Below are 20522 nucleotides of genomic sequence, written 5' to 3' on the forward strand. Positions count from 1 at the left end.
GTAGCCCATTAATTAAAATATGCAGTAGGCCTAAGTTAGGTTATTAAGCCTAAATAGGACATGTTCTTAGGCCTACAGCTCGATGGTGGTTATACAAGGCTACTATAACTAATGAACTGCTAATGATAATGACATGACTTATTATAATGATGATCATAATAATAATTGTAATAATAAGAAGAAGGAGATCTAGAAAAAGGAGGGTATAGGAGTGAGATCTGCTTGTATATTGTGTGTGACAAACAGGTGCTGTTAGATTACAATATTATTTTTCTGGTTTGGAACAGTGTAAACAACACTAAGTAGTAAGTAATATCATTTTATTTTATTTTTTTACTTGTTCTCTCCCCCAATTTCATGATATCCAATTGGTATTTTTTTTTACAGTCTTGTCCCATTGCTGCATCTCCCGTTGGACTCGGGAGAGGTGAAGGTCGAGAGTCATGCGTCCTCCGGAACATGACCCCGCCAAGTCGCACTGCTTCTTGACACACTGCCCGTTTAACCCGGAAGCCAGCCGCACCAATGTTGTACGAGGAAACGCCATACAGCTGGCGACCGAAGTCAGCATGCATACGCCCGGCTGCCACAAGGAGTCACTAGAGCGCGATGGGACAAGCACATCACAGCCGGCCAAACCCTCCCCTAACCCGGACGACGCTGGACCAATTGTGCGCCGCCTCATGGATCTCCCGGTCGCAGCCGGCTATGACACGGCCCAGGATCTAACCCTGATCTGTAGTGACGCCTCTAGCACTGCAATACAGTGCCTTAGACCGCTGCGCCACTCGGGAGGCCCCATACCAGTCTGTTCTAACGAAAAAATGTGGCTTGGTGCTCAGTAGGTTATTAAAGAATCACTCAGAGGCAACTGAAGCAAGAACTTTCTTATTTCTGTAGATATACAGTACCAATCAAAAGTTTGGACAACTACTCATTCCAGGATTTTTCTTAATTTTTACTATTTTCTACATGGTAGAATAACAGTGAATACATCAACACTATGAATTAACACATATGGAATCATGCAGTAACCCAAAAAGTGGTAAACAAATCTAAACATGTTTTATATTTGAGATTCTTCAAAATAGCCACCCTTTAACTTGATAACAGCTTTGCACACTCTTGGCACACTCTTTGCACACTCTTGGCACACTCTTGCCACACTCTTTGCATTCCAGGTAGTCACCTGGAATGCATTTAAATTAAGAGGTGTGCCTTGTTATTTTGTGGAATGTCTTTCCTTCTTAATGCATTTGAGCCAATACTTGTGTTGTGACTAGGTAGGGGTGGAATACAGAAGATAGTGCTTTTTGGTAAAAGAAGAAGTCCATATTATGGCAAGAACGGCTCAAATAAGCAAAGAGAAATGACATGTCAGTCAATCCGGAAAATTTCTTGAACTTTAAAAGTTTCTTCAAGTGCAGTCTCAAAAACATCAAGTGCTATGATGTAACTGGCTCTCATGAGGACCGCCACAGGAAAGGAAGACCCAGAGTTACCTCTGCCGCATAGGATAAGTTCAATAGAGTTACCAGCCTCAGATATTGCAGCCCAAATAAATGCTTCACAGAGTTCAATTAACAGACATCTCAACATCCACTGTTCAGAGGAGACTGCGTGAATCAGGCCTTCGTGGTCAAATTGCTACAATGAAGCCACTACTAAAGGACCCTAATAAGAAGAAGATACTTGCTTGGGCCAAGAAACATAAGCAATGGATATTAGACCGGTTGAAATCTGTCCTTTTGGTCCGAGTCCAAATTTAGATATTTAGTTCCAACTGCCGTGTCTTTGTGAGACGCAGAGTAGGTGAACAAATGATCTCTGCATGTGTGGTTCTCACTGTGAAGCATGGAGGTGTGGGTGTGCTTTGCTGGTGACACTGTCAGTGATTTATTTAGAATTCAAGGCACACTTAATCAGCATGGCTACCACAACATTCTGCAGCGATACGCCATCCCATCTGGTTTGCGCTTCGTGGTACTATAATTTATTTTTCAACAGGACAATGACCCAACACACATCCAGGCTGTGTAAGGGCTATTTGACCAAGAAGGAGAGTGATGGAATGCTGCATCAGATGACTTGGCCTCCACAGTCACCTGACCTCAACCCATTTGAGACTGTTTGGGATGAGTTGGACCACAGAGTGAAGGAAAAGCAGCCAACAAGGGCTCAGCATATGTGGGAACTCCTTCAAAACTGTTGGAAAAGCATTCCAGGTGAAGTTGGTTGAGAGAATGCCAAGATTGGACAAAGCTGTCATCCAGGCAAAGGGTGGCTACTTTGAAGAATCTAAAATCTAAAATGCAGTTGAAGTCGGAAGTTTACATACACCTTAGCCAAATACATTTAATCCCAGTAAAAATTCCCTGTCTTATGTCAGTTAGGATCACCACTTTTTATTTTAAGGATGTGAAATGTCAGAATAATAGCAGAGAGAGTGATTTATTTAAGCTTCTATTTCTTTCATCACATTCCCAGGGGTTCAGAAGTTTACATACACTCAATTAGTATTTTGTTGCGTTGCCTTTAAATACATTTCAGGTAGCCTTCCACAAGCTTCCCACAATAAGTTGGGTGAATTTTGGCCCATTCCTCCTGACAGCTGGTGTAACTGAGTCAGGTTTGTAGGCCTCCTTGCTCACACACGCTTTTTTCAGTTCTGCCCACAGATTTTCTATAGGATTCAGGTCAGGGCTTTGTGATTGCACTCCAATAGCTTTACTTTGTTGTCCTTAAGCCACTTTGCCACAACTTTAGAAGTATGCTTGGGGTTATCGTCCATTTGGAAGACCCATTTGCGACCAAGCTTTAACTGACTGACTGATGTCTTGAGAAGTTGCTTCAATATATCCACATAATTTTTATATCCTCATGATGCCATCTATTTTGTGAAGTGCACCAGTCCCTCCTGCAGCAAAGCACCCCCACATGATGCTGCCATCTCCGTGCTTCACGGTTGAGATGGTATTCTTCGGCTTGCAAGCTTCCCCTTTTTTCTCCAAAGGTAACGATGGTCATTATGGCCAAACAGTTCTATTTTTGTTTCATCAGACCAGAGGACATTTCTCCAAAAATTACGATCTTTGTCCCCATGTGCTGTTGCAAACGTAGTCTGGCTTTTATATGGCGTTTTGGAGCAGTTGCTTCTTCCTTGCTGAGCGGCCTTTCAGGTTATGTCGATATAGGACTCGTTTTGCTGTGGATATAGATGCTGGAGGAAACGGGTACAAGGTCCTTTGCTGTTGTTCTGGGATTGATTTGCACTTTTTGCACCAAAGTAGGTTCATCTCTAGGAGACAGAACACATCTCCTTCCTGAGCGGTATGATGGCTACGTGGTCCCATGGTGTTTATACTTGCATACTATTGTTTGTACAGATGAATGTGGTACCTTCAGGCATTTGTAAATGGCTCCCAAGGATGAGCCAGACTTGTGGAGGTCTACAATTTTTTTTCCAATAAATTTGTTTTGTTTTTTTAAAACGAGTTTTAATGACTCCAACCTAAGTGGATGTAAACTTCCAACTTCAACTGTATATTTTGATTTGTTTAACACTTTGTTTTGGTTACTACGTGATTCCCATATGTTATTTCATTGTTTTGATGTCTTCACTATTATTCTACAATGTAGAAAATGTGTACAAAATAAAGAATTCTCACGGGACTAGTATTACTAGAGAAAGTTGGTTACATAATTATTTCCCCAGAATGTTCGTTATTCCAGTGAATGACTCAGATGGGATTGCACTTGAGATGTTTAAGCTATGGATGTGAAAGTGAACTACAAACGTTTAGGTCAGTTACATTAAATATCCACAATATTTTTTACTGATGCATTTGGCAATATTCAATTCATAATTCATACGCACAAAACAGATGAACAACAGCAATCACTGTAATCATTGTTACATGGAGGCCCTTCATATATAGGCTATGCGCAGCACTTTGTTCAATTTATCAAATCACTTATTGTTTTCTTCTCAAACCTTGTGCAACCCCTGTCAAACAGACATTTCTCTCAAAACACAGAGATGGCGATTCGCATGGGACTAGTATTATCGCCAAAAAACAGTAGGTTATTCTGGCTGGAATTGTTACTCTTGCAATGTACAAATGACTGACATGGCAGATTGGTACATGACTAAAATGACAGATGTGTGTTTTGCGCTTGTACACGTAATTACATTCCCTTCCCCAGTAAAACTAATCCAGTCCGAATAGGGTTTAAGGACAGGGCCGTTTCTGCTGCTGCTGCCTCTGCCGCATTGTTCTTAATCCCAATATGCTGTTTAATTTAGCTATTATGCACATAGCAACATGGGGTAAGGCGCCAATTCTACAGTGCACTGAAGTTTGTTTCAGAACCGCGGACAGCGACCATATCCAATGAGGGAGAAGGCGCATTTGTTGTAAATTTATATTAGAGTGTACCATTATTTTTTTTACATACTATAACCATATACAATTTCAGCATCACATATTTTAGAGTGATGGACTGTGCCATCCCTGTGGTCTCTGCAATTGATTAGTCCACGAGACAGGCGTGAATCAGATAGTTGTCTTGTGCACCATGGGAAAAAATAAAGTTGTGACTGCTCGACTAAAGAAACCTTGGTTGACCAACAGCCTGTTAACCAAACAATCGACCCGTCGACTAAATGGGGTCAGCCCTTATTTACTGTCACCAACTAACCACTGAAGAGCAAGTGTTATCGCTGATAGCTGATACTTTAGCTGATACTGGGTATTTGGTATATATTAGGATCCCCATTAGCCGCTGCAAAAGCAGCAGCTACTCTTCATGTGCACTATAATGCAAAGGAAGATATGGTATCGCATCCCATTTCTGCTTTTGTTGTCTAGGTGACCACCTGCCCAGCTTCCTGTCGGAGGGGGCGAAGAGAGAACAGCCGGCGAGGCCCAATCGTACACTGTCGTCTAAACAGATCCTCCGCTGCTCCTTTGAGGGCTGCTACAGAACCTTCACCTGGCCTGCTCACCTCAAATACCACCTCAAAACACACAGGTATACACACACACCATATTCTCCATATTCTCAAATATCACCTCAAATGTTCATATACGTGTGTGTGTGTGTGTCAGGAACGACCGCACGTTCCGGTGTGGGGCAGAGGGCTGTGGGAAGAGTTTCTACGTGCTGCAGCGTCTGCAGGTCCACATGAGAACTCACAATGGCGACAAGCCCTTCATCTGCAAAGAGAAAAACTGTGGCAAGAAGTTCACCACCGCAGGAAACCTCAAGAACCACAAACGCACACACACAGGTGGGGACAGTCAGAAACACACACACCACACACACACAGAGGTACACAGCGCTAGAGCTCAAGTGCACATACGCAGGAAAGACATCTCTTTTAGTCTGCTCTGTATCCAGTAGTAGGGCATAGAAGTAAACTGAATGTATATTATGTGTTTTCAGTGCTGTTTTCAGTGCTGTGGGAGGACATGGGATAAGTGTATTTGTGTCGGAGAGAGTGGTATAATGCTTGGTCTGAGAAAAAAAGTGTAATCATTGTATTTGTATTTATTATGGATCCCCACGCTTCTTGGGGTCCAGCAAAATGAAAGGCAGTTTATACAATTTTAAAAACATTACGGGCCTCCCGGGTGGCGCAGTGGTTAAGGGCGCTGTACTGCAGCTCCAGCTGTGCCATCAGAGTCCTGGGTTCGCGCTGTTGTAACCGGCCGCGACCGGGAGGTCCGTGGGGCGACGCACAATTGGCCTAGTGTCGCCCGGGTTAGGGAGGGCTTGGTCGGTAGGGGTGTCCTTGTCTCATCGCGCACCAGCGACTCCTGTGCGGGCTGGGCGCCAAGGTGGCCAGGTGCACGGTGTTTCCTCCGGCACATTGGTGCGGCTGGCTTCCGGGTTGGATGTGCGCTGTGTTAAAGAAGCAGAGGCTTGGTTGGTTGTGTATCGGAGGACGCATGACTTTCAACCTTCGTCTCTCCCGAGCCCGTACGGGAGTTGTAGCGATGAGACAAGATAGTAGCTACTACAACAATTGGATACTACGAAATTGGGGAGAAAAAGGGGTAAAAATTAAAAAAAAAAAAAAAAAAAACATTACAATACATTCACAGATTTCACAACACACTGTGTGCCCTCAGGTCCCTGCTACACCACTACCACATATGTACAATACTAAATCCATGTGTGTGTATAGTGCGTATGTTATCGTGTGTGTGTATGCCTATGTTTGTGTTGCTTCACACTGTTCCTTAAGGTGTTTTTTCTGTTTTTTAAAAATGTTTGTACTGCTTGCATCAGTTACTTGATGTGGAATAGAGTTCCATGTAGTCATGGCTCTATGTAGTACTGTGCGCCTCCCATAGTCTGTTCTGGACTTGGGTGTCTGAGCTGTGTGCCAGTAGTTTAGACAGACAGCTCAGTACATTCAACATGTCAATACCTCTCATAAATACAAGTAGTGATGAAGTCAATCTCTCCTCCACTTTGAACCAGGAGAGATTGACATGCATATTATTAATATTTGCTCTCTGTGTACATCCAAGGGCCAGCCGTGCTGCCCTGTTCTGAGCCAATTGCAATTTTCCTAAGTCCTTTTTTGTTGCACCTGACCAAACGACTGAACAGTAGTCAAGGTGCGACAAAACTAGGGCCTGTAGGACTTGCCTTGTTGATAGTTTATTATGGACAGACTTCTCCCCATCTTAGCTACTACTGTATCAATATGTTTTGACCATGATAGTTTACAATCTAGGGTTACTCCAAGCAGTTGTCATCTCAACTTGCTCAATTTCCACATAGATTTAGGGTGTAGTGAATGTTTTTTCCCTAATACAATGCTTTTAGTTTTAGAAATATTTAGGGATAACTTATTCCTTTGCACCCACTCTGAAACTAACTGCAGCTCTTTCTTTAGTGTTGCAGTCATTTCAGTTGCTGTAGTAGCTGACGTGTATAGTGTTGAGTTGCTATGTATGAGGATGACTCAAAGTCAGTGGCATGTCGTTAGTAAAAAAATATATACTTTTTTTTTTTAAACCAAGGGGCCTAAACAGCTACCCTGGGGAATTCCTGATTTTACCTGGATTATGTTTGAGCAACTTCCATTAAAGAACATCCTCTGTGTTCTGTTAGACTAGTAACTCTTTATCCACATTATAGCAGGGGGTGTAAAGCCATAACACAAGTTTTTCCAGCAGCAGACTATCATCGATAATGTCAAAAGCTGCACTCAAGTCTAACAAGACAGCCCCCACAGTAATTGTATCATCAATTTCTCTCAGCCAATCATGAGTCATTTATGTAAGTACTGTGCTTGTTGAGTGTCCTTCCCTATACGTGTGCTGAAAGTCTGTTGTCAATTTGTTTACTGTGAAATACAATGGTATCTGGTCAAATATACTTTTTTTCCAGAAGTTTACTAAGGGTTGGTAACAGGGTGATTCGTCGGCTATTTGAGCCAGTAAATGGGGCTTTACTACTATTGGGTAGTGGAAGAACTTTCACTTTCCTCCAGGCCTGAGGGCACACACTTTCTAGTAGGCTTAAACTGAAGATGTGGCAATATCGTCTGCTATTATCCTCAGTAATTTTATATCCAGATTGTCAGACCCCGGTGGCTTTTCATTGTTGATAGACAACATCAAAAAAATCCCCTATTCCACACTGACTTTACGGAATTCAAAAGTACAATTCTTGTTTTTCATAATTTGGTCCGATATACTTGGATATGTAGTGTCAGCATTTGTTGCTGTCATGTCATCCCTAAGTTTTCTTATCTTGCCAATGAAAGAAATCATGAAAGTAGTTTGGTGGGGTTGGGTGGGGTTGTTAGTGGGGTTTGTGATGAATGAGCCAGCTGATTCAATGAATGATGGAGCCGAGTTGGCTTTTTTCCCCAAAATGTCATTTAAGGTGCCCCAAAGCTTTTTACTATCATTCTTTATATAATTGATCTTTGTTTCATATTTTATTTGTATTTTTGTTTAGTTACATGATTTCTTAATTTGCAGTACGTTTGCCAGTTGGGCTGCCAGACTTATTTGCCATACCTTTTGCCTAATCCCTCTCAACCATACAATTTTAAATTCCTCATCAATCCAAGGCGATTTAACAGTTTTTACAGTCATTTTGTTAATGGGTGTGTGTTCATTAGTGATTGGAATAAGCAATTTCATGTGTCAAGTGCAGCTTCTGGTTGTTCCTCATTACACACCACAGACCAGCAAATATTCTTTACATCATCAACATATGAATCACTACAAAACTTATTGTATGACCTCTTTATACACTATATTAGGCCCAGCCTTTGGAACTTTGATATTCCTAGATATGGCTATTATATTGTGATCACTACATCCTATGGATTTGGATACTGCTTTCAAGCAAATTTCTGCAGCATTAGTTATCAAGCATTTCACACATATTATCCAGATACTGACTGTTAGCACTTGGTGGTCTATAGCAGCTTCCCACAATAATGGGCTTTAGGTGAGGCAGATGAACCTGTAACCATATTACTTCAACATTATTTAACATTAGATCGTCTCTAAGCTTTACAGGAATGTGATTCCTGTACTGCAAAATCGCCCCTTTTTGGTAGATGTTATAACCATGTATTGCTACCACTGTATCATCAAAGATATTATCTAAGTGAGTTTCAGAGATAGTCAGAATATGAATGTCGTCTGTTAACAAGCAAGTTATTGACTTCATGGACCTTGCTTCTTAGGCTACATATGTTAATATGGGCAATTTTTTTAGCACATTTCTGGGTTGCTTGATTGTCTTTCATTCTTTACTGGGAAGCTTATCAGAAGTAGACTTACTCATGTTATTTACATTGGAGCTGATAGTGCAGGGTGAGCTGCACACAGTGGTCTTCCTGCTAGGGCACACCACCTCAGTGCTAACAATGTGTGTTGTCTACAGGTGAGAAGCCTTAAAACTGTATGTGCCTTCAAGCGTGCGTGTGTGTGTGTGGGAAACGTGATCATTAATTGGTGTGTGTGTGTTGTCTGCAGGGGAGAAGCCCTTCTTGTGTGAAGCAGATGGTTGTGGTCGGTCCTTCGCTGAGTACTCCAGTCTACGCAAACACATGCTCGTACACTCAGGTGAGAACAACACGCCAGTTTCAGCTTTTCAGTCTATATATAGTGAAATTACAACAGTTAGCTTCGTTTATATATGTCAACTGAATATGTGGAAATCGAGTTCCTACTGTCTACAAACACACAACTTTAGCTTCAGTGTGTGTCACTGGTTGTATCTCATGATGCCCTATTCCCTATATAGTGCACTCCTTTTGACCAGAGCCTTATGGCCTTATGCGCAAAGGTAGTGCACTGAATAGAGTTCCATTTAAGATGCAACCACTGATATGTGTTATCGTGTTGCAGGAGAAAAGCCCCACCAGTGTGGGATCTGTGGGAAGACGTTCTCTCAGAGCGGTAGCAGGAACGTTCACATGAGGAAGAGACATGGAGAGGAGGCCCAGGGGAACGAGGGCAGAGAAACGGGTAACACACACACACACACACAAACTAGGCTAGTGGTCTCCAAGCCTGGTTACGAGCGTTCTTTCTTCCAGTTCCAACCCAGCATAAACGCACCTAATTCAGCCGCAGCCTTGGTGTGTGTGTGTGTGTGGAACCAGCCCGTTGTTTACCATCTGGAATGTTCAATATGGCACACAAACATACCTGTAATGTACAGTATGTCCCCTGTGTGTTATTGACAGGTGAGGCTTTGACACACAGCAGTTTACTGGAGGCCGACGGGTCGCCCGTCGACACCATGGTCACCATGACTACAGGGGTTGATCCAATTAACGTCCACCATGCCATGCTGCGAACCCAAGGTAGACACACTCTCACACCTTGTCATACAACCCGTCACAAATGCAAAACCCCGATACTCTCCAACAGTTAGCGACGCTGTTATATTCTTGTCCAAAACCATGGGAACAGCCTATGACCATGTTAGTTATTTAATGCCTTCCATCCTCTTCTTCCTTTCCTCCTCCTTTCTAGGCTCGGCAGACTCGGTGGTTGTTCTCTCTCAACCCCATGACCTGGTCACCATGACAACAGCAAGCCACACATACCCAGAGGATGTGGTGGCCCTGTTGTAGTCAAGTCTGTTGGGCAAATCTCAGGCATTTGAGGCAAAGCCCTCTGTACATAGATGCATCCTTCACTTTTAGCCCTGTAGATATCTGTAATTAGCTACTAAGGGTTTTATTTTGAGAAAGACAGTATGAAATGTTTCTGTAGTTTATAAATACAAATAACTATCAGGTGACTTTCCAAAGAAATAAGACAGATATACAAATCGTGAGTTTTATTAAAAGAAAGTACATGTAGCTACCTGGATTTGTCATTGTTGAAACGTACTAAATCAATTGTGTAAGCTCAACATGCAGTGTTTTGTAAAACAATATTAAGGCTGTTGCTTTTAGCTTGATTCACAAATGAATCAAGTCAATAGTTGACGTAAGACTATTTGAAAAGGACATTAAATGTGCTCCACAGCAATGTGCTCCGTCCTCCATCATTCTTGGAAAGGAAACGTTGAAATCAGTTCCAAACTCCCAAGCTGCTATTGGAACTGAAGCACAGTAAGATTTGATGCACAGAGGGCTGCATGTAGAACAATTGAACACACTTTTTTTTGCAAAGCACACTCTCATACCAGTTTATTTTTTTAATGAAAATAAAGATCACACCCAAGTGATATTAAACAGACGGTCAAAATATCCACCTTTTTATACAGTAACACAACTATAGTGGCATTTCAGTCAGCGACAGCCCCCAGTGCTTTAATAGAGATGTAAATAATATGAGACCACTGTGCTATAGCAACCAGTCACATGAAAACAACAGACCTACTGAACTATAGGACCAACCATTTAGGTGTTGGGTAACAAAAATAGTTGTAACAATTGTAATGTTATCTCAGAAATGTCAAATCTTCATAGTCAAATAGTAAGTCAAAGATGCAAGGCATATTTTTAAGACATTACAATCCACAACAAGGCAGGAACAAAGGCTGTTTATGTTTAAAACAACAATAATTCCTCAGTCCATTTATTTTTGAGCACCATCTAATCCAGTGGTTTTCCCCTCCTGCCCACCCAGACCCGTGGCTCCTTGTCTATCTGTGGATCTTTAGGTTCTGGAAGTGGTTGAACGTGGCACCTAAAGCCCAGCTTGTCTCCACGTTGTTGACTTTCTTAGTCAGCTAGGGAAGAGAGACAACACACACCAAATCACTCAACATGTATTTTTTGTATTTATTTAAATAAATAAAACATTTGAACTGATCCTGTCTTTAAAAATTGTTGTTTTGCTTTACTGACTTGCCAAAAGGGACTATTGTGCATTACGGCTTTACTGTCTCACCTGCAGTACAGTGTTCTCCTTGAAGCCAAAGCCGTCTTTGAGCAGACAGGTGATATAGGTCATGTCCATACACAGGAAGGGGTTGATCGGACGGTACTTAGACATCTTGTTACACACTGGAATAAGAAACAAAAATCAGTTTCCAGATCAGTGCAGTAAAGGAAAGAGGAGAGGAAGACACTTTCAGCCAATGACACTTCTCCAGTACACAGCGCAGTAAGTCTGATATGGGTATAATACATTGCCATGCACAGCATGTCTGAAGTGCACTGCGCAGAGAAGCAAGTCTCTCACTAAATAGTAATGATAAATCCATTGCTATGCATATCATGATTCGGGCTTATCTGGTTCTCACCCTCTTTAGCTCTCTTCTTTAAGTCCCTGACCTCCAGCATTCCTCCTTGGGTCCTGTCTGAAAGAGAGGAGCGATTGGGGTCGTTAACCTTTCCATCAGAAAGAAACTTATCACACTATCATTCATAATGACAGCAGGGCTACACAGTACATCTCCATCATACTAACAATTGGGCCTGCAACCTTTCTCATCTCACTCACTGAGTCGACAACCAAGGACACCACTGTAATAACTCCACATCTTAAACGCACCACTGAGTCCAGTGTTTCCCCTACAGTTTGTCGGACGTTTACATACACCTTAGCCAAATACATGTAAACTCAGTTTCTCACAATTCCTGACATTTAATCCCAGTAACAATTCCCTGTCTTAGATCAGTTAGATCACCACTTTAAGAATGTGAAAGGTCAGAATAATAGTAAAGAGTGATTTATTTAGGCTTTTATTTCTTTCATCACATTCCCAGTGGGTCAGAAGTTTACATACACTCAATTAGTATTTGGTAGCATTGCCTTTAAATTGTTTAACTTGGGTCAAATGTTTCGGATAGCCTTCCACAAGCTTCCCACAATAAGTTGGGTGAATTTTGGCCCATTCCTCCTGACAGAGCTGGTGTAACTGAGTCAGGTTTGTCGGCCTCCTTGCTGGCACACGCTTTTTCAGATCCGCCCACAAGTTTTCTATGGGATTGAGGTCAGGGCTTTGTGATGGCCACTCCAATACCTTGACTTTGCTATCCTTAAGCCATTTTGCCACAACTTCGGAAGTATGCTTGGGGTCACTGATGTCTTGAGATGTTGCTTCAATATATCCACATAATTGTCCCTCCTCATAATGCCATCTATTTTGTGAAGTGCACCAGTCCCTCCTGCAGCAAAGAACCCCCACAACATGATGCTGCCACCCCCGTGCTTCACGGTTGGGATGGTGTTCTTCAGCTTGCAAGCTTCCCCTTTTTACTCCAAAGATAACAATGGTCATTATGGCCAAACAGTTCTATTTTTGTTTCATCAGACCAGAGGACATTTCTGCAAAAAGTACAAAAGTGATCTTTGTCCCCATGTGCAGTTGCAAACTGTAGTCTGGCTTTTGTTATGGTGGTTTTGGAGTAGTGGCTTCTTCCTTGCTGAGCGGCCTTTCAGGTTATGTCAACAGGACAAATTTTACTGTGGATATAGACACTTTTGTACCCTTTTCCTCCAGCATCTTCACAAGGCCCTTTGCTGTTGTTCTGCGATTTAATTAAGTACGTTCTGTCTCCTAGAGATGAACATGTCTCGTTCGTGAGCGGTATGACGGCTGCATGGTCCCATGGTGTTTATACTTGCGTACTATTGTTTGTACAGATGTGGTACCTTCAGGCGTTTGGAAATTGCTCCCAAGGGTGAACCAGATTTGTGGAGGTCCACAATTATTTTTCTGAGGTCTTGGCTGATTCTTTTGATTTTCCCATGATGTCAAGCAAAGAGGCAATGAGTTTGAAGGTAGGCCTTGAACTACATCCACAGATACACCTCCAATTGACTCAAAATATGTCAATTAGCTTATCAGAAGCTTCTAAAGCATTGACTTCATTTTCTGGAATTTTACAAGCTGTTAAAAGGCACAGTCAACTTAGTGTACATAAACTTCTGACCCACTGGAATTGTGATACAGTGAATTATAAGTGAACAATTGTTGGATAAATTACTTGTGTCATGCACAAAGTAGAGGTCCTAACCGACTTGCCGAAACTATAGTTTGTTAACAAGAAATTTGTGGAGTGGTTGAAAAATGAGTTTTAATGACTACAACCTAAGTGTATGTAAACTTCCGACTTCAACTGTAAGTGCATTTAGCAGCAGCACGCCACTGCAAAATCGTTGCCACCAATGCAAGAAAATATATATTTGGGGATGGTAAAATCTTTAAGTGTAAACTTAAACTACTAAAACCAGATATAGTATGTAGAAAATATAATGGCGCAATATATTTTTAAAATATGATTTCAAACTGAAATGTGTCTCTCAGCCTCAGGACAAAACCTGTAGAATTGCAGGAAACTAGCTTTAAAACTGTAAAATGTCCTCTGCCCAATGGCAAAATGTATAGAATTGCAGGAAATTTGCCCTAAAACCATGCATTGGCCCCTCCCACTACCATGAACCCCCAACCCTCTAACTTTGCCACTGCTGCTGAAAGAAATCCTAGGGAAAACATTGGAGTCAATCACCTCAGCAATGAGTATTTTTTTCCCTGTTGAGAGGGAGGAGGTGAATAAATCTAATTCTAGCAGTGAGTAATTATACTAACTGTGTGTGTGTGTCCTCTCACTGAAAATTCCACTGCTTGGTTGAAGTATTGTGTGTAAGTCATAGTGTGTGCTTCCTCTCACCAATAAGGCCTGCATCCACGGCTCGGTCAAAGTAATAGGAGAAAGCGTAGAACACACTGGTGTCTTTCAACTCATAGGGCTGGTGAACTATGCCCTTTACCACCTTCAGCACTTCCTGGTAACACAGCTTGTATCCCACATAACCTGGGACAGGGACAGAAACAGGATACTATTATGACAAGTTTTCAATAAATCAATGAAATGCATGTGTATAGCACTTTTCACACACATTTGTGACAAACTGCTCAACAGCACCCGAGACCTAATACCCCGATGAGCAAACTCAGGTAAACCTTACCATCCTGCATAGAGGACACATTGATAGGTACCTCAGCATGCTATGTTTTGTGTTACCATCCAAAGAAGTGTTCCAAGGTTGATCTACTATGGTACATATTTGACTGTACTTCTAGCAGATATAGTGAGTTGGCTGACTCTCACCATCAGGTTTCCCACTGACTATGTAGGTGAGTCCTCCAAAGCTCCACTCCTCTCTGAACTTCTTAGGCAGGCAGGAGCTTTTGAACACTCTCCACTCTAACCCTGGAGTGTAAAGTAACAAAATAATATATGGGGGTCTATGAATAACATGGCAAAGTAAACATTTAATACATGTTCTGAAACCTATTTTGTCTAAATGAAGAAAACATGCTGATGATATGTAAAATATGTCATCCCTGTACCGTCTGCCCCCAGTGCTCCTAGGGCTGCCAGTCTAGCTGCCATCAGTCCATTACCCAGGTAGCTGTCAATTAAATCAATCAATCAATCAATCAATCTTACTTGGAAAACAGTTTTACAAATACCTACCTTACGGATTTGTTACGAAGAAATATTACTGTTTATACTTGCTGCATCAGTGGATATAGATTGTATACCTGTGAGTGTAGAGTTCATATGTCGAGTTGAACATGTCAATTCTGGCAATGTAGTCATCAGGAGAACTTCCAATGGTTTTCTGCACAGGAAAATCAATCAATAAATGTTATTACCATTCCAATAAAAACTGTTAACACAATATAGAAAAACACAATATTGAAAATGAATCAACTTGTACAAATGGAAACTAACCTTGGATTTAGGAAGAAAAGTGATTTGAGTCGATCCTCCCCCCAGATCCAGAATCCCCACTGTCTTCCTGGTCTCAGCATACAGGTGACCTAAAATAACATGCTTCACATTTGAACCAACTTTATTGACAAGTTCCCTCTGAAGACGGTGGGAGTCAGCTGTCTGATTTATGTGTATATACAAGTAACTGCCAAAATAAATGAAACACCAACATAAAGTGTCTTAATAGTGTGTTGGGCCCCCACGAGCAAGAACAGCTTCAATGCACCTTGTCATAGATTCTACAAGTGTCCAAAACTCTATTGGAGGGATGCAACACCATTCTTCCACGAGAAATTCCATTATTTAGTGTTTTGTTTGTGATGGAAAACATCTCAGGCGCCGCTCCAGAATCTCCCATAAGTGTTCAATTGGGTTGAGAACTGGTGGCTGATAATGCCATGGCAAATTGTTTACTCGTGCCCTTTGGATGGGGGCATTGTCATCATATGGTGGCATAACCATGGTAGCAAAAATAATGGCCTGCCCAGAATTTTTATACATTACCCTAAGCATGATGAGATGATAATTGCTTAATTAACTCAGGAACCACACCTGTGTGGAAGCACTTGTTTTCAATATACATACTTTGTATCCCTCTTCTACTGTGTTTCCATTATTTTGGCAGTTACCTGTTTATAGCTGAGCCTACAACCTGATAATATAATAGCCTAAACAAAATTGTTTGAAAAGTGACAATAATGCATTACAATATGTACTATGACAAAAAGTTACAAGCTTCACCTGTCAAAAAGTTCACAGTAACCCACGCCAAGATTCCTACAAGAACAAAAAAGTATAATTCAAGTGAGGGTAATACTGATCTGACAGTGCAGTTTAGTGCAGTAAATCCCTTGTTTGACATGCATAAGCATTAGTTTGACATTAGTTTGTGTAAGAGGGCTATCATTTAAGACAAAATGCTGACAAATCAATTACACCGCACAAGATTTGGTAAACCACTAAATCCATTCACCACATAATTACACCTTTTTGAGATGTAACCAAGACAGACTAACAACAACAACCCTCTTTTTCTACAGCGTCATCATAACAGATCGGGGTTAAGAAAGTGTACAGCAAGCTGTCGAAGGAGAACAGTGACTGATGCCACCAAGACGCGAGCACTGCTGAAGCCTGCCTCTGGTGTGCTGATGAATAGGTCTGACTGGAGGTTGACTACGGGTTATGGGTAGACGAGACTTTACCTTCATTTGTACCATTCATTATGCTGACGCTATCGTCTGGGACGAAGAAGGGAGATTCATTAAAAACATCCTGCACCTGTGGGGTGGAGTGGGAAGACAGTGAGATGACAGTAGAAAGGGTGAATGCAGTGTCAACACCTATGGCAGTGCCATACCTGATTTAGAAGTGCTCCAGCCCCCTATCAGATCTAGGAGTGGCCTAGCTCCCACCCCTACCTGTTCCAGTAGAGCCTGGGCTTTCTCTGAGGGCAGCAGCCTGAGTCCTGCTGTAGCTTTCAAGACCAGCGGGGTTCTCTTCCATTCCAGCCGGGGGACGGTTTTCTTAGCCACTTTCAGAAGCTGCCTCACTGTGTACCCACCCTGGGGAGAGAATGTGGTGGTGGAGATGATGATTATGATGTGCATTTTAGGGACTCAAGCCATTTTAAGTGTTTTTGAAATATTTGAATACCACTTGCTGCATCGACAATTACAACCGCTGCTGTCTCACCATTTCAGGCATGTCTGCGTATGCTGACAGACCAGGCTTGATGGAATGGAACATCTCATTATCCAGCACTGGTAACTCCTCTGTCAGACAAAAGATACACATGAACGATCCGTCAACAACAAAAAAAACATACAATTGAGATGACAAAATCCACTTGGAGCAATAAGCATTTAATTTACAATTTGCAAACATGAACAATGTTTTATGAAGATGTACATAGTGTTATGTTTATTGATGAGCATTTAATAATATACCAATTCAATTTTGCTTGAAGTAAACGGGCAATTCAATAGCACTATATTGCGCAGGGTAACACATCAGGGAGCATCTAAACACCTCCTCTCTCTCCAGTAGAGTTTTAGCATTACTCACCAGGGTCTTTCTGTATGAAGGTATAGACGTGGATGCGTGTGCCAGTGCTGCCAGCGTCAAACATTACCCCATAGAAGATCTGGCTGGAGTTGGCTGGTCGGCTGAGGCTTGGGAGGAGGTTACCCAGGCTGGCTGAGAAGTCCAGGACAGAAGCCTTGGGCTGGGCATGGGTCAGCCCTGTCAGAGCCCACACAACCAGAACCAGTGACAGGACCACCGCAGGTCGGAGAGAAGCCTGGGAAGACATCTCTTGGGGAAGGAGTAGGAGATGAGTGTCCCTCTGATGGGTACGAGGCCAGGAGGATTAGGCTAAAACTGAGGGACTGAAGGGTATCTTAGTCAACTCAACTAATAGGAGAGTGGACACTGAGGCAGTCATGCAGAGGAAAGTTTAGTTTAGCCAACAGCACGCTAGATAATTGACACTGCTCCTGAGTCCTGACCTAACTGGATAGACAACACAAGGTCCCAACTAGAAGCAACAACCAACAGAAGAGCCCCAAAGCAATAGCATACAGTTATATGCACTTTAACCACACCCTAACTAGCCATTCACCAATCAGAAGGGAGCCTTCTGGAGGATGACGTTGACACTTCCACCAAGCAGGATTGTTAGACAAATGTACAGTACTCCCCTTACAACTGTTTTGCCAGAGTGGCTCAGCGGTCTAAATGCACTGCATCTCAGTGCTAGAGACGTCACTACAGACCCTGGTTTGATTCCAGGCTGTATCACAACCCGCCGTGATTGGGAGTCCCATAGGGTGGTGCACAATTGGCCCAGCGTCGTCCGGGTTAGGGTTTGGCCGGGGTAGGCCGTCATTGTAAATTAAAATTTGTTCTTAACTGACTTGCCTAGTTAAATAAAGGTTAAATAAATACAAATAAAATAAAAAGAACCAACTATTATATGTGTGACAAATACTATAGACTATTGTGAGAAATGCAATGCTCTCTCTCCTGTCCATGCAGTCCATCTTGAAAAACGATCTGGCCACGTATACTGAAAACGGTTCCGGTACAGCCAGAACAGGACTGGCAAGCCCTCCGGGCCTGGTTCCTCTGTAGGTTTCTTCCTAGGTTTCCTGCTTCCTAGGGATTTTTTTTCTAGACACTTTGCTTCTGTCTGCATTGCTTTCTCTTTGGGGATTTAGGCTGGGTATCTGTAAAGCACTTTTTGACAACTGCTGATGTAAAAAGGGCTTTATAAAATACATTTGATTGATTGACCTTGTTTAAAGGAATGTGTTATTGGTTTTTAATAGTGAATAAACATGTTATAACCTCATGTTAAATAAACTAACCCCATCGAAAACCTACAGTATTGCAAGTGAAACCACAACGTTGCAGCTGTCAAGAATATAAACAGTTCTGTACTGATCCTGTTAAAAAAAAGGCTGTTAAAAGGCTACTCTGTTCAAATTTCCAGTGCAGTGCTGTCAAATTCCCAAGACTATGATAGCTAGCTGCTAGCCACCGTTCACCAGAGGGCTTCCTCTTTGGTTCTCAGTTGATGCATTGAAGACTGCATGGGATTGTGTACAATAATCCCGAAGCTTTGCCTACACTTTAAAATTGCTTGTTTCCAATGCGATTTTGGAAACCTTTGGAAGTTTACTATAATCCAGAAAGATTTTTCATTAAACAAATTGTTGAATTACGACACACACATGTATAGCGTTAGGGTTCCCACATGTCCATGTTACAGCGCTTGTTGACCCGTTCTAGTAAACTATAGCGCCACCAAACGCCTGTGTGTAATGAAAGGACGCCAGAAGTGTTGTAACTGAACTGAACTAAAACAGAGTACAGTAGTGTATATTTTGCATTTGAAATTATTTTTTGATGTGTTATGAAAGCAGATCTTATGTTTCTAGAACCATATCGCAATTGAGAATCGATTCATGTTTAGAGGGAGCATTTGACTGTTTAGGCTGCCAAAGCCAGTTTACCTCTGATAATGTCATGGTCCTGCCTTGTCGACTCGCCTACATTTCTTTAATTAACACATTTTTGTGCTAGCTAGCTAACTTACACTGCATGCAAATAAAGAAACGATAGCTGCTACCTATATAGTGGCATGTTCTGTAAATAAATGCTTGGAATAAAATAGGCACAAAAGTTTATATTGAGCTCATTTCTGACAGCAGTTGACCCATGCCGTTGCACGATTTACCAATTGACAGCTAACGTGCTAGCTATCTAACTAGGCTAATCAGTGACTTCTTCCCGAAGAGACCACAAAATGTACTGCAAATAAAACAAAATGATATACATTTCTTCTCGGGCAATACAGGTCGTCACAGCCATAAGAAAAAATACATATCTAGCTAGCTAATGATTTTACTATTCATGTCAACATCCACCTGCTACAGCTAAACTGGAGGGTGTACCTACGTCATCAATGTTGTGCTCATGAACGTGACCTCATGGCTCTTCGCCCTATTGATGCTGCAAAACAACAATGTTGCAACACACGTACCTATTTGTTAACACAATTATTCATAAATATACACTACATGAAGAAGTTTAAGGAAAACATCAACTCTAATTGCTCCTTTTGTAATGACCACCCAGAAACAGTGTTGCATCTTCTTTGGCATTGTATTCATGTATGAAAACTATGACAAGACATCAGTAGATTTATAATTGAACACATTTATGAAAATCTTACACTGTTGTGGAGAGATGTACTGCTTGGATTCTTTGCCTACGATAGAAATAAGCTGAACATGTTTTATGTAATTCATTTCATTATTCTTTCGGACAAATTTCATATTCACAAATGTAAATTTACAAAGAAAACACCACCTTTTCTTACCTTACAAAAGGAAATTGAACTGTATTTTAAGACGATTAAATACTCTAACAAAAAAGCTGTTAGAATAATAAGTGTATGTATGTCCCTTAAAGGTCCTTGTGTAATGTAATATTTTACCCCCTAGCCCAATTGTCCTTTTGTCCTTTGTATATTATTTATATATACTTGTGTTCCCACATGTACTTCCTGTATTGATTTGTTGTTAATAAAAATATTTTTTTAAATATCAAATATAAAAAAACATGCTGCAAAACAATTGGGAACTCAAAGAAAAAAAGCAGGTAAAATCAAGACGTTGGTGATCTTCAGGTTGCACAGTTAGAGCTCTAGAAAGATGCCAGAATTTCCCTCTTGGAATTCCGAGTTGGTTGACCTTTCAAAAGATTTTTCCTC

General features: G+C 41.5%; 2 protein-coding genes across 3 annotated transcripts in view; one reads left to right on the top strand and one right to left on the bottom strand.

Annotated features, from left to right (window-relative positions):
• The window catches only part of znf410 (zinc finger protein 410), a 23389-nt gene extending 12069 nt beyond the window's left edge, over positions 1-11320 (top strand). For both annotated transcript variants that reach the window (XM_021612471.3, XM_021612472.3), the window contains 6 exons: positions 4872-5034; positions 5112-5293; positions 9021-9110; positions 9396-9515; positions 9737-9856; positions 10029-11320. In XM_021612471.3, coding sequence (XP_021468146.1) covers positions 4872-5034; positions 5112-5293; positions 9021-9110; positions 9396-9515; positions 9737-9856; positions 10029-10129 — 776 coding nt within the window. In that variant the 3' untranslated portion in view covers positions 10130-11320. The remainder of the gene's footprint in view (positions 1-4871; positions 5035-5111; positions 5294-9020; positions 9111-9395; positions 9516-9736; positions 9857-10028) is intronic.
• LOC110529861 (ectonucleoside triphosphate diphosphohydrolase 5) lies at positions 10327-19719 on the bottom strand. The gene is made up of 14 exons (XM_021612474.3): positions 19261-19719; positions 17309-17631; positions 16937-17016; positions 16663-16806; positions 16447-16522; positions 15983-16018; positions 15200-15288; positions 15007-15086; positions 14812-14873; positions 14570-14671; positions 14129-14272; positions 11755-11811; positions 11400-11515; positions 10327-11238 (listed from the first exon to the last, which is right to left on the bottom strand). Exons 2-14 carry the CDS (start codon positions 17553-17555, stop codon positions 11152-11154), a joined length of 1320 nt encoding a protein of 439 aa, XP_021468149.2. The 5' UTR covers positions 17556-17631; positions 19261-19719; the 3' UTR covers positions 10327-11151.
• Positions 19720-20522: the final 803 nt, after the last annotated feature.

This window comes from Oncorhynchus mykiss, chromosome 8, assembly GCF_057628025.1.
Source record: "Oncorhynchus mykiss isolate SJ-2025 chromosome 8, ASM5762802v1, whole genome shotgun sequence".
Lineage (NCBI taxonomy): Eukaryota > Metazoa > Chordata > Actinopteri > Salmoniformes > Salmonidae > Oncorhynchus > Oncorhynchus mykiss.